Here is a 15,481-nt window from a genome sequence, read left to right on the forward strand (position 1 = left end):
TGCCAAATTTCAGATCATTTGGTGCACAATTAACCCGAAATGGGTTGAAGTTATATTTGGAAGCTTTATTGAAATCCGAACCGATCTTGATACAATTTGGCAGAGGTATTTCTGAGATGTATCCGATATCTGGAACCAAATATAATTCTTGTGGGGCGCATATTACGATATTTAGATATATAGCTATATCTAAACCGATTTTCACCAAATTTTATGAACTTCATTCTAGACCGATATATATGGAAGCTATATTTAAATGTGAACCGATTCTCACCAATTTCAATAGGGTTCGTCCTTGGGCTAATCAAAATTTGGAAAATTTCATCTCAGTCGGATAATAAATGCGACCTGCATTTTGTTCACAAGAATACATGGACAGGCGGACGGATGAACTGACATGCATAAATCGACTCAGAAAGTGATTCTATGAAGATCCTCAAAAATAACTATTGCCCTATCTCGTTTCCTCCTCCATTTTACAAACAAATGCACTAAGACATAATACCCTTACCACTATGTGGGGTAGAGTATAAACATCTACATTATGGATCTTATGTATCGATGGTCCTTAAACAATATTCTTAGAAACCCAATATTTAGTTTTTTGTTGGTTCTTAAAAAATATTCTTAAAAATCCGCATTTATTGATCTGATGGTCCTTGAAAAAATATAAATTTAATATGTTGATTTAAGAAAACGTAAAAAAATCATATCTAGTGCCTAATGGTCCTTCTTAAAATGTTCTTAAAAATTCTATATTTAGTGTTTGATTGTCTTTGATATCATTTTTTTAAATTCATATTTAGTGGTCTGATTGTATTTACCAAAATATTCTTAAATAATCCATATTTAGTGATCTGATGGTCCTTCATAGAATATTGAAAAAAAAATCACATTTAATAGGTTACCGTTTAGAACCGATGAAGAGATTGGATCAATATTCCTTAAGAAGTACTTAATCTTTTAAAAAATCAAAGGAGATTCCTTTAAAAAAACCTTAAAATTATTTATTAAAATAATTTTCCGCAAAATAGTTTTTCTTTCTTTAATAGGTGATAAACAAAACACTCACAAACAAGGCGACAACAACGGAAATTGGACAAACAAATGTATACAAGACAAGAGACAGAGAGCAATCAATTCAACAAGTGGAGAGGGAAAGGATAACAAAACACGAGCAACTTAACCATTAGAAAAATAATAAAAAAAATAATACAACAGGTTTTTTTGGGTGGGTGGAAAATTTTTTACATTGGTTTGTAAATTGAATTTTGTTTTTATTGATCATGCATAAAATCATTTATTGTAAAAAGTGAGTTATATTAAAAACAAACATAATAGAGGATACACAGAATTTCGGATGGCTACAACAACAAAAAGTAATATATAAAAAAATTAAAATCAGATAGAGGAGTGGTTATGATGCTAGGTTTTTTACTTTACTTATATAAATTCGATACAAACTAATAAATAAATTGAATATTATTTTACAAAATAAACAATGTTTGTTAAATAGAATATTTATATATTTTTTTTAGAATTTTCAATAATGTATATAAAAGTCATACATATAAAAATTAATTTGTGCATTATTATTGGTTTTATTGATTTTTAAATAATTTGTACATTTTCACAATTTATATTTTTTGTACAATTTAGTTGCTGCTTTGTGGGTCAATTTAAAAAAAATAGTTTTGAGGGAGATTTCATTAATAATATTATTGGTTGGTGGGGGCGGGGGTAGGTAGTGATGGTGATAATTATAGGCATTTTTCTGTTGCTACAAAACACCAGGTCATCAGGATTTAAGTTTTTGCATTAGACTTCGTACAAAGCTTAAGAAAGGGGAAGGGGGAGGGATGGCTTATTTTATTTTGTAAAATATTAACAAAGTATTAGGGTTAAATATGTTTTTTTTTTTTTAATTTTGTTAGTTAAAACTAAGCAAGAAAATGCTATAAATAAAGAAAACGAAAATTGCTACATGCCATAAAAAATGTTATAAAAGAGCTACGAAAAATTTTACTAAACCAAACAAGAAAAACGAAGTAGTTAATAATTTAGTACAGTGGAATAACAACACAAAAATAATGAAATTTTGTTGAGAAGACTTTCCAGGAGGCCTTTTAGACAGTAGAAAACCTTTACGAGAGTGTATCTTGGTTAGATATTCATGTGGTCTTTTTTATGGAGAAGACATTTTAGAAGACATGCCCTTTCATCCCTAAAATACCTGTTACAATTATTTTATTCATAGAAGAAGAATGTAGAAGTTTTCTATTCAGATCTGTTGGGAGCCTTAGGTACATAGAAACGTCCATATAAGATCTGTTAAGAATCCTCTATCCATAGAAGATCAGCTTAAGATCTTCTATCCCTAATCAAAGGCATTCTATTCCAAGAGATAATCTATTCAAATTATGTAAAAGGTTTTCTATACATAAAATACCAATTTGAGGATTTCAATTCCAAAGGAGCTTCAATTCTCAATTCAAGACCAGTAAGGTGTTTCAATTCAAAAAAGGACCTTTGAAATCTATCCTACCATCCCTAGATGTCCCTACATTTCAAAATTTTTTTTATTCGTATTTGGAAGTTTTCGACCTGTGTGATGCCTTAGGTTAATAGAAATGGCCATAGAGATCTAATTAAGAAACCATAGAAGATCAGCTAAAGCTCTTCTATCCATAGTCAAAGGTATTTTATTCCAAGAGATAATATTTCCAATTTTTTTTTAAAGTTTTACATTTATACATAAAGGATAAGTTTGAGGTTTTCAAGAGGCCTTCAATTCTAAAAAGCCCAGTAAGAGGCTCAATCCCAAAACGACCTTTGAAATTTTCTAAAAGACAAAATAAAATACATTTCCAAGGTTTTCCAAGAAGAGGTGTGATTTTGATATTCAATGAAAAATTAAAACAAGTAAAATAGTATCAGTTGGTTTTGCTGACAGATGTATACCCCCAGCCTTTCGTTAGGATTATTCAAACTGTTGACCCTTTATAGGGGAGGTTCCGATGCCGTATACCAAATCTGAATGGAATCGAATTTTAATTTCTCGTTTGAAAATGTTGACGTTTTGTGTGGGAGGGAGAAACTCCAACTAAACGACGAGAATTAGAGTGGATTTTCTTCCACACTTTGGGCTAGAGCAGCATTATTCCACTCAGTTTTTCTTAATCGACTTGCAAATGTTTGATTTATACATCAGAATGTATTTTATTTCCACACCAAAAATGCTTCCGTTCTGCGAATTGTAAGTGTAACTGTCAGTTCAAAGAAATTTTGTGGAGCTCCTAAAAATATGCTATAAAAATTCTAAATATAATTGTGAAAGTCACTTTCCACATGTGTCGGGCATGTCTTTGACAATCGCCCAATAGCAATATCCAGTTTTAACATTTTGAGGAGATCCTAAAGGCAAGCTAAATATAAATTTGATAGTAACTTTACATATGACTCTAAAAAACAACCTCTTAAAAAAACGTGTAAGACTTTGGCCTGTTGGTCCTTGCAAAAATATTTTAAAGTCCTTGAAAAAAAATTCAAGCTTGACACCACTGATATTCCTCGAAGGAATATATTTAAAAAACCAAGTATATTCCCTGATTGTCCTTGAAATGATATATTTAAAGGAATATAAACGTGGATTCTTGGGTCAGATAGTCCTTCAAAAAATATTTTCAAAAAGTCCGGGTTTATTGGAAAAATATTTTTAAAATGTTCACGTTTATTGGTCGAATGGTCCTTAAAATATTTTTTTAAAAATCAAATTTTTTATTGGCCTGATGGTCCTTGAAAAAATATTTTTTAGAAATCCACGTTTATTGGTCAGATAGTCCTTGAAAAAATATTTTTTAAAAATCCACGTTTATTGGTCGGATGATCCTTGAAAAATTATTTTTAAAAAATACACTTTTAATGATTAGATGAACCTTAAAAAAATAATAGACAGGACATATAGACCTAAAAAAATATTTTTAAAAAATCTACGTTTTGCCATAAATCCGTCGAAGGCCGATCGAAGATATTCTATTGATTACTACCTACAAGTCTTTCTTTCATGGAAATGCTTTTAACAAACTTCCTAAAAAAAGGTTTTTAAGGTCTAGTGTTCCTTAACTTTCCAAGACCGATTAAAGATTTTCTATTTATAGAATACAAATTAGAAAAGACTTTATTCAACGATCTGGAAAATATCTCTTCCAAAAGCCCTCCAATCCATAGAAAACCGTCAAAATGTATTTTCGTGTTTTTGGAAGTTTTCTCATAGAAGACCATCTATCCTTTTCTCATAGAAGACCATCTCATCTATGAAAAACCGATTGGTCTTCTATAATAAGATCTCTTGGACTTCTATGAGAAGACCTCTTGGTCTTCTATGAGATGATCTCTTGGCCTTCTATGTGAAGTGATCTTCTATGAGAAGACCTTTTGGTCTTCTATGCGAAGATTTTCTGGTCTTCTTTGAGAATACCTTCCGGTCTTCTATGATCGTCTTGATATAAAAGATCCTTGTGAGACTTCTGACAATAAAAGACTCTTCTTACTGATCATATATCTCCATTACCGTCAACAGACCTAAATACCATCAACAGGCTTCCTATTCTTAGAAGGCCACAATATATCTATTGAGGATGTGGTAAAGTTCCACCTCCTTATCATTTCCTTCTTGCTAATACAGGCATCAAAATCAATAATACATTAATCTAAAGCTACCCAACATATCCACTGTACCAAAATTAACAAATTTAAATATTATTAAAATTTAATATTCTATAAAAAAAAATGGAAAAAAGAAAAAAAAAAGAACACGCAAGAATTGGCAACATGAACAAAAACACAATTGTAGAACAACATTCAAAGCAATTAGGCCAATAACAAAAAAGTGGTAAAACTTTAAATTTAATTATTAAAAAACAGGAAAACAAATTTTTTAAAAAATACATGATAAGAAAAAAGCTAACATACTTTCTTATTCATTCACGCTTTTGGACGCAGTTTGTAGGGAAGGGGATGTGGTTGGGTGCGTAGGTGGCAAACACGTTTTACGTTAAAAAGAAAACTTTTCTTGCACACGGTAGACTGGAAGACATTGAACGTTTAAAGCTTTGGCGGGTAACAATTGTTCTAGGGGTAGTAGTACTATTCATATTTTTGGATGTGGACGAGGAGGAAGGTGGTTTGTTTCGAGTGGATCTAAAATAATTGGTATTTTAATTTATTTTTTTTTTGGGTTTATTGTAATGGGGATAGAAGAGGGAAGGAAGATAGCAAACATTAGGGTAACAAAACAGGGAAGCAATAACAAAATAATCTTGTTTTGTCAAGTTTTGTTTTTTTTTTTTCACACACGATCGCTAAACATTCGAATTTCAAAATAACAACAAATATATTGAACTTTAAAAGGGTCGGAGGTCTTGGGATTATTTTGAAGTTGGTGTGTGTTGTCAGAGGGAAGTGTGGGTAGTTGGTTGGGGGGTTTCTGGTGAACTTACCGTTTACTATAAATGGCTAAACTGCGTGCCCGTGTTGTTATGGTTGAATTGTTAATACCCGATGCCGTTGTGGTTGTTGTTGTTGTGTTACCACTACCAACTCCTGCAGATGAAGATGATGGTAATGTTGTGACACCATTACTGCTGCTACTGCTGTTATTAATAATGTTATTATTATTGTTGTTGTTGTTATTATTATTATGGTTATTGCAATGATTGTTATTATTAATGTTGTTGTTGTTATTATTATTGTTGTTATTATTTAATAAATTATTTGCTGTATCATTTCCGGCTGCTGCTGAACTTTTACCCATTGCCAGAAATTGTCCACCTGCCGTTGCTGTTGCCGCTGTTGTATTTGTAGGTAACATATTAACAATGTTATTGTTATTGCGAAATGGCTGCGACCGGGCCCGGGTATGACGCAAAGGATTCTCGGTTTCACTGTAAGAAAGAGCAATGGAAAAGGGCTGATTAACTGTTGGTCTTTTCCTTTACATCAACAATTTTTTTCTTAATATATTTAATGTAACCTCAGAACACTTTAAAACGGATTTATTTAAAACTTGTGTATAAAGTAAGTTGTAAAGAATAGCTGACTTGTTTCACAAGTTATGACAGATAAGAGTATTGAAAATTGTGACCCTTAGTGGGGGAGGTACCGGAAGGAGGGGACTAATATATCTCAATTTCACACCAGACCTTGGGTTAATATTGCGATGTGTGAAATATGAAGGGAACCGGATGCTTATTTCGGATTTAATAATCGTTTGGGTTATTCAAAATATTGAGGGGAGCTACCAGAGGGAATGGTCTGATCTTTACCATCTTTATAGCAGATCTTGTGTTGATAGAAATATAGAGATATGCCAAGTCTACATGGAATCGGTTGATAATTTCGGGTTTTATTGAATTTTGAACCTTTGCGGGGAAGGTACCAAAAGGAGTAGACCGATATATCCCATCTTCACAGTAGATCTTGTGTTAGTATAAATAATGGTATGTGTGAAATACGAAGAGAACCGGATGCTTATTTCGGATTTTATGATTGTTTTGGTTATTCAAAACGTTGACCCTTTGTGAGGGAGGTACCAGGATGAATGGTCTGATCCCTACCATCCTGATAACAAATTTTGTGTTGATAGAAATATTGAGCTGTGCCAAGTCTGAATGGAATCAAATTTAAATTTCGCGTTTTTTGAGCTTCATAGATATTCAAAATTGTGACGCTTTATGGGGGAGGTACCAGAAGGTGTGAACCGATATGTTCCATCTTCACACCAGACCTTGAGTTAATAAAATTATTGGGATGTGTGAAATTTAAAGACAATCGGACTCTTACATCACATTATATTTATTTAAGAGTTGTAATTAATCAAAATTTTGACCCTTTGTGGGGAAGGTACTTAATGGAGTGGATCGATATTGTCCATTTTCGCACCTGACGTAGCACTGACGCAAATATTGGGATTTGCAGGGTTGGAGCACAATAGGATTATCATTTCTCTTTCTGTGCAGAAAATATATTTCTTTGAAAATTTTGACCCTTTGTGGGGGAGGTACTAGAAGGATTTGACCGATACATTCCATCTTCAGACCAGACCTTGAGTTAATAAAATTATTGGGATGTGTGAAATTTAAAGACAATCGGGCTCTTACATCACATTTTATTTATTTAAGAGTTGTAATTAATCAAAATTTTGCCCCTTTGAGGGGAAGGTACTTAATGGAGTGGACCGATATTGTCCATTTTCGCACATGACCTAGCACTGATGCAAATATTAAGATTTGCGGAGTTGGAGCACAATAGGATTATCATTTCTCTTTCTGTGCAGAAAATATATTTCTTTGAAAATTTCGACCCTTTGTTTACTAGAAGGGTTGGACCGATATATTCCATCTTCGCAGCAGACCTTGGGTTAATAAAATATTGAGATGTGTGTAATTTGAAGATAAGTGGATTCTTACATCACATTTTTTAAAAATTATGCATATTCAAAATGTCGACCTTTGTGGGGGAGGTACTTGATGGAGTTGACCGATATTGTCCATTTTCGCACCTGACCTAGCACCGATGCAAATATTAGGATTTGCAAAGTTTGGGGCAAAACCGGATTATCCTTTATCTTTCTGTACAGTCAATTATTTTCTTTGAAAATGTTGACATTTTGTGGGGGAGGTACCAGAAGGAGTACCCATCTCCGAACTCGATCTAAGTTTGATAATAATATTACGACCAAATCGGATACTCTCTCGAGAGTTATCGTGCGCAACAGAGCCAGACCGATGGACGGACGGACTTCGTTAGATTGACTCCAAATGCCCTGAAACGGATTTGGTCCAAAGAGACCTGGGGTCTAAAGGCGTTATTTCGATGAGGCACGTTTTGGCCGTATCAAATAATATATACTCTTTGTAGCCCTATGTCTGAGGGTATAAAAATCCTAGTTTATTGGTCTGTCGATCCTTGGAAAATATGGTTTAAAAAAAACTATTTATTGAAAATTATTCTTTAAAAAATCCATGTTTATTGGTCTGTTGCTCCTTGTAAATTATTCTTTAAAAAAATCCATCTTTATTAATCTGTTCCAATCCTAGTTTATTGGTCTGTTAATCCTTGGAAAATATGGTTTAAAAAACCTGTTTATTGAAAATTATTTTTTAAAAAATCCATGTTTATTGGTCTGTTGCTCCTTGGAAATTAGTCTTCAAAAAAATCCACGTTCGTTGGTCTTTTGGTCCTTGAAAAATACGGGTTAAATTTCGCTCGTTTATTGGTCTGCTGATCCTTGTAAAATACGGGTTAAAATTCCTCGTTTATTGATCTGTTGGTCCTTGGAAAATGCGGATTAGAAAATTTACGTTTATTGGTCTATGGTTCTTTGGAAATTTTGGTTTACAAAATCTACATTTATTGGTCTATAGGTCCTTGGAAAATTTGGATTAAAAAATCCACATTTATGGACCTATGGGTCCTTGGAAAACTTGGTTTAAAAATCCGCGTTTTTTGGTCTATGGATCCTTGGGAATTTTTTTAAAAATGCACGTGTATTGGTCTGTTGTTCTTTGAAATTATAATTTAAAAAAAATATACTTATTGCTCTGCTGGTCCTTAAAAAATTTGGTTCAAAAAATCTACGATTTTTGGTCTGTTGGTCCTTGAAAAATGCGGGTTAAAATGCCTCATTTATTGGTTTATTGGTCCTTGAAAAATATTGTTAAAAAATGCTTTCATCAACTGCTTTAAATTAAACCGTCTGGAACCAACTAATTGGTTCGAATTGGGAAAATTTCGCTACGTTTCTACCAATCTCATAAAAGTAGGAGGAGCGAATGCATTGTCTCAACTCCATATATAAATTCCTTTGCGTGAACTACTCATCTTAACACTTTATATTATACGAAAAAACTAAAAGCCTGGAAACAAAACTTACACTGTAGCACCTCCCGATCGCGAATTATGCTGACGACGCATAGCCTTGATTTGATTAAGTTTATCACCCTGAGTTTGAGCATTTTTCTTTTCGATGGCCGCCTGGACCATTTTAACCGTTGATGCTATTGTGGGTCTCTGGATAGCAGCTGCCGGCTCATAGACCGAGGGTTTCTTCAATTTCTTTTCCGAGTAGAGTGGAGCACCGCCACCACTACCACCAAGAGCCGTCGTTGCTGACGTCGCCGCCGCCGCCGATGAAGTTGTTATGGAATTATTGCCAATTAACGATGGGTCATTATTGTTAATGGGCGGCGTACGGCGTATGCTAAAGAACCCGGCACCAAGTGGTGATTGTCCCACTTTAATACCCAACGAAGCTAGCGAGGCATTTGTTGTAGTTGTTGTTGTGGTGTTGGTGGTCGTTTCCAAACGTTGTTGTTGTTGCTGCTGTTGTTGTTGTATACTGGGTGATTTACGCCTTCGTGAAACAATAAATGTCGAATTAAGATTTGATGCCGTCGAATCCTCTTCAGTTTCGGTAACATCATTATCATTGTCACTGGCACTTGTTGGCGGTGTTATTGCACCATCTTTACTGCTCGTCAGTACACGGGAACGTGGTGTAGGGGTGGTGGTCGTCTTGGTGGTGGTGACGGTTACGGTATTACTCACTACTGACGGTTTATTACCATTCTCATAGGAATCCAATGAGTCCAGTTGATTTGAATCGGTTTGATCCTCATGCAAATGCATGGTATCAACTTTTTGTGATATGCCCTTGACACGAGTCATTAAGAGTTCGGTATTATTTTCGGTGTTGACCAGTAACTGGCCAGCAGTTACGGGACAATTTTTATAGACCAAACTGTAGATGCCGAATTTATGTACAGGTGTTTGTGAGCTGCTGCGTTTACGCAGGCGTTCGCCTTCGGACCAAAGCCAGGATTGTTTGCTATGGAAAAGTGAGAGAGAGTGAGGGAGAGATGAATTGAATAAAGAGAGATAATGTAGCAATAGTTACTCACTCTTCCATCCACTGTTGCTGATGACCAATCACTGAACCTGGACGGCAAAGACGTAACCATGCAATAGCTTCCAGAGCTGAGAAGTTATAGTGTTTCATAATATATGCGCCAATTAAACTTCCAGTGCGACCAAGACCAGCTAAAAGAAAAATAAGTGATGAGTAAAGATCATTATCTCTCGCTTAGAGGATAATAGGCAAAGTATGTGATCTGAAGCATTATCTGGGAGATAAGGGCTGATTAGAACCATTACATCATAGATAGTCTTGACGATTATATTGCAGAAAACGACCGATGAGGGCTATTACATGGGATATAATGGCCGGTCAGCACCATTATGTTGGAGATAATGGCCGGTTAGAATTATTATCTCGGAGATAATGGTCGGTAAGAGCTATTATCTCGGAGATAATAGTCGGTAAGAACTATTATCTCGGAGATAATAGTCGGTAAGAACTATTATCTCGGATATAATGGACGGTAAGAACTATTATCTCGGATATAATGGCCGGTTAGGACTATTATCTCGGAGATAATGGACGGTCAGAACTATTATCTCGGAGATAATGGTCGTTCAAGACTATTATCTGAGAGATAATGGTCGGTAAGGACCATTATTTGGGAAATAATGCTCGGTCAGGACCATTATTTGGAAAATAATAATTGGTCAGGACCATTATTTAGGATATAATGGCCGATAAGCACCATTTCATTTCATTTATTTACCTTACAAAGAAATATAAATAAGCCCACAGGGCCCATTGTCTGGGAGATAATTGCCGGTTAGGAATATTATCTCAGAGATAATGGTCGATTATGACCTTCATCTGGGAGGTAATGGGTGTTCAGGACTGTTATCTAGGAGATAATTGCCGATTAGAACCATTATCTAGGAGAAAATGGTCAGTCAGGACTATTATTTCGGAGATAATGGCCGGTCGGAACTATTATCTCGGAGATAATGGTCGGTTGGAACATTTATCTTGGAGATAATGGTCGGTCAGGACTATTATCTGAGAGATAATGGTCGGTCAAGACTATTATCTGAAAGATAATGGCCTTTCAGGACTATTATCTAGAAGATAATGGCCTTTTAGGACTATTATCTAGGAGATAATTGCCGGTAGGGACAATTATCTGGGAGATAATGCCCGGCGAGGCAATTACCTCAGAGACCATTATCTGGGAGATAATGGCCGGTAAGACAATTATCTGGAAGATAATGACCGTCCAAAACTATTATCGGGAAGATAAAGGCCGAACAGGACCATTATCTGGAAGATAATGTCCGTTGAGCATCATTATCTGATAATGCCAGTTCAGGACCATTATCTAGAAAATATCTTTTTGGGTCTGTTATCTGGGAGATAATGGCCTGACAGGATCTGAGAGAACGGTTATCTGAGAGATAATCGCCGCTTAGGACCTTTATTTTTGAGCATACAAGCTTTTTAGGACCATAGTCCTTGATCCTTATCCTCAGACGGTCTCTTTAGAACCATTACTTCCGAGACAGTATCCTTCGGGACCCATAAATCTAAAAACCGAATAGCATACCTTTACAATGCACTGCAATGGCACCCTTTGTCGTTTCGCATATCTGCAAGAATTTCTTCAATATCAAATCACTCGGCGTACTGCCATCTATAAAAAATAGATCCTTATGATCGAAACCGGCATTCTCAAAACTGGAGGCATGATAGACCTTGGCATTCAAACGGATTATCGTCGTCACGTTGTTACTGCGAAAATATTCAAAATATGTTTCGGGGGAATGGCAAGGATAACCGTTCGGCAGTGTTTTAGATTTTTGATGTGGCCCACAAAATGCAATAAATTTCTGAGGTACAATCCAATTGAAATCACCGTTTTCAACGCGTTCATAGTACTCGTATTCCTCGGCATCGAAGTCCTCGAAATTGAAGAAGCCCGCCTTCATGGCCTTCGAAATGGCATTGAGACAGTCGATTAGGGAGATTTTATAACCACTTGGACCATAGGAAGCATCACAGAAACGTGTATAGGCAGGTATATCGCCCACAACCAGAGGTCGATACGCCTCTTCGGGGCTTTTGTTTAGGTAAATTATCTGCAAGAAAAGGGAAGATAATTAATTTAATATTTGAGAGATATTAGCGAAGATATGATCTTACCGAAAATGCTCCTATTAGATATGCGGCATTCACCCTCTTTGCCGGATTCATGGACGTATAGTGTACGATTTTCTTACTGGCCAGCGTTTTGTTGCTCAATTTGGCATTCAATTTCTGACAATAGCGATATAGCATGCATATATTCAACGGCCCGAAATCATTGTAAAAATTCTCATAGATAAAATCATCATCGATGCTAAAATAATGTGTGCTGGGTGTATTTTTCGGTTTGAAATTCTTTTTGAACGCCACAAAATATAGACGATCTGGAAGAAAGAAAATGAAAAAGTTATTAAATAAATTAATAACAAAATATATTTGCAAGGATCGGGAAACAAATAATTGAGGATATTTTAAGGAATATTTTTCAAGGACCAAAAGACCAATAAACATGGATTTTTTTAAGGAATATTTTTCAAGGACCAAAAGACCAATAAACGTGGATTTTTTAAGGAATATTTTTCAAGGACCAAAAGACAAATATACGTGGATTTTTTAAGAAATATTTTTTCAAGGACCAAAAGACAAATATACGTGGATTTTTTAAGACACATTTTTTCAAGGACCAAAAGACCAATATACGTGAATTTTTTAAACGAAAATTTTCAAGGACCAAAAGACAATAAAATGTGGATTTTTCAACAAATTTTCCAAGTACCAATAAACGGGGACTTTTTAAGGAATTTTTCAAGTACCAAAAGTCTAATAAACGTGGATTTTTCAAAGAATATTTTTCGAGGACCAAAAGACAAAAAAAGGAATATTTTTCAACGACCAAAAGACAAAATAAACGTGGATTTTTTAAGGAATATTTTTCAAGGACCAAAAGACCAATAAACGTGGATTTTTTAAGGAATATTTTTTCAAGGACCAAAAGACCAATAAACGTGGATTTTTTAAGGAATACTTTTCAAGGACCAAAAGGCCAATAAATGTGGATTTTTAAATAATATTTTCAAGGACCAAAAGACCAATAAATGTGGATTTTTAAATAATATTTTCAAGGACCAAAAGACCAATAAACGTGGATTTTTAAGGAATACTTTTCAAGGACCAAAAGACCAATAAACTTGGATTTTTTAAGGAATATTTGTCAAGGACCAAAAGACCAATAAACGTGGATTTTTTAAGGAATATTTGTCAAGGACCAAAAGACCAATAAACGTGGATTTTTTAAGGAATATTTGTCAAGGACCAAAAGACCAATAAACGTGGATTTTTTAAGGAATATTTTTCAAGGACCAATAAACCTGGATTTCTAAGGAATATTTTTCAAGGACCAAAAGACCAATAAACGTGGATATTTAAGGAATATTTTTCAAGGACCAAAAGAACAAAAAGCTTTGATTTTTTAAGGAATATTTTTCAAGGACCAAAAGACCAATAAACGTGGATTTTTAAGGAATATTTTTCAAGGACCACAAAAGACCAATAAACGTGGGTTTTTTAAGGGATATTTTTTAAGGACCAAAAGACCAAAAAATGTGGATTTTTTAAGGAATATTTTTCAAGGACCAAAAGACTAATAAACGTGGATTTTTTAAGGAATACTTTTCAAGGACCAACTGACCAATAAACGTGGATTTTTTAAGGACCAACAGACCAATAAACGTGGATTTTTTAAGGACAAAAAGACCAATAAACGTGGATTTTTTAAGGACCAAAAGACCAATAAACGTGGATTTTTTAAGGACCAAAAGACCAATAAACGTGGATTTTTTAAGGACCAAAAGACCAATAAACGTGGATTTTTTAAGGACCAAAAGACCAATAAACGTGGATTTTTTAAGGACCAAAAGACCAATAAACGTGGATTTTTTAAGGACCAAAAGACCAATAATAGTGGATTTTTTAAGGAATATTTTTCAAGGACCAAAAGACCAATAAACGTGGATTTTTTAAGGAATATTTTTCAAGGACCAAAAGACCAATAAACGTGGATTTTTTAAGGAATATTTTTCAAGGACCAAAAGACCAATAATAGTGGATTTTTTAAGGAATATTTTTCAAGGACCAAAAGACCAATAAACTTGGATTTTTTAAGGAATATTTTTCAAGGACCAAAAGACCAATAAACGTGGATTTTTTAAGGAATATTTTTCAAGGACAAATAGACGAAAAAACGTGGATTTTTAAAGGAATATTTTTTAAGGACCAAAAGACCAATAAATGTGGATTTTTAAGGAATATTTCTCAAGGACACAAATACCAATAAACGTGGATTTTTAAGGAATATTTTTCAAGGACCAAAAGACAAAATAAACGTGGATTTTTAAGGAATATTTTTCAAGGACCAAAAGACCAATAAACGTGGATTTTTTAAGGAATATTTTTCAAGGACCAAAAGACCAATAAACGTGGATTTTCTAAGGAATATTTTTCAAGGACCAAAAGACCAATAAACGTGGATTTTTTAAGGAATATTTTTCAAGGATCAAAATACCTAAACGTGGATTTTTTAAGGAATATTTTTCAAGGATCAAAATACCTAAACGTGGATTTTTTAAGGAATATTTTTCAAGGACCAATAAACGTGGGTTTTTTAAGGAATATTTTTCAAGGATCAAAATACCAATAAACGTGGATTTTTTAAGGAATATTTTTCAAGGACCAAAAGACCAATAAACGTGGATTTTTTAAGGAATATTTTTCAAGGACCAAAAGACCAATAAACGTGGATTTTTTAAGGAATACTTTTCAAGGACCAAAAGACATATAAACGTGGATTTTTTAAGGAATATTTTTTAAGGACCAAAAGACCAACAAACTTGGATTTTTTAAAGGAATATTTTTCAAGGACAAAAGACATATAAACGTGGATTTTTTAAGGAATATTTTTCAAGGACCAAAAGACATATAAGCGTGGATTTTTTAAGGAATATTTGTTAAGGACCAAAAGACATATAAACGTGGATTTTTTAAGGAATATTTTTCAAGGACCAAAAGACATATAAACGTGGATTTTTTAAGGAATATTTTTCAAGGACCAAAAGACATATAAGCGTGGATTTTTTTAAGGAATATTTGTCAAGGACCAAAAGACATATAAACGTGGATTTTTTAAGGAATATTTTTCAAGGCCAAAATACCAATAAACGTGGATTTTTTAAGGAATATTTTTCAAGGCCAAAATACCAATAAACGTGTTTTTTTTAAGGAATATTTTTCAAGGCCAAAATACCAATAAACGTGTTTTTTTAAGGAATATTTTTCAAGGACCAAAAGACCATTAAACGTGGATTTTTTATGGAATATTTTTCAAGGCCAAAATACCAATAAACGTGTTTTTTTTTAAGGAATATTTTTCAAGGACCAAAAGACCATTAAACTTGGTTTTTGTTATGGAATATTTTTCAAGGAACAAAAGAC

At 33.9% G+C, this 15,481-nt stretch overlaps 1 protein-coding gene across 1 annotated transcript in view; it reads right to left on the reverse strand.

Annotated features, from left to right (window-relative positions):
* The window catches only part of LOC131803827 (probable serine/threonine-protein kinase DDB_G0282963), a 35,587-nt gene that overhangs the window by 5,343 nt on the left and 14,763 nt on the right, over window positions 1-15,481 (reverse strand). Inside the window, exons 2-6 of the mRNA XM_059125548.1 lie at window positions 12,113-12,378; window positions 11,517-12,048; window positions 9,960-10,098; window positions 8,933-9,886; window positions 5,499-5,942 (exon numbers count right to left, since the gene is read on the reverse strand). Of these exons, the coding sequence (XP_058981531.1) occupies window positions 5,499-5,942; window positions 8,933-9,886; window positions 9,960-10,098; window positions 11,517-12,048; window positions 12,113-12,378 (2,335 nt within the window). The remainder of the gene's footprint in view (window positions 1-5,498; window positions 5,943-8,932; window positions 9,887-9,959; window positions 10,099-11,516; window positions 12,049-12,112; window positions 12,379-15,481) is intronic.

This window comes from Musca domestica, unplaced genomic scaffold, assembly GCF_030504385.1.
Source record: "Musca domestica strain aabys unplaced genomic scaffold, Musca_domestica.polishedcontigs.V.1.1 34, whole genome shotgun sequence".
NCBI lineage: Eukaryota > Metazoa > Arthropoda > Insecta > Diptera > Muscidae > Musca > Musca domestica.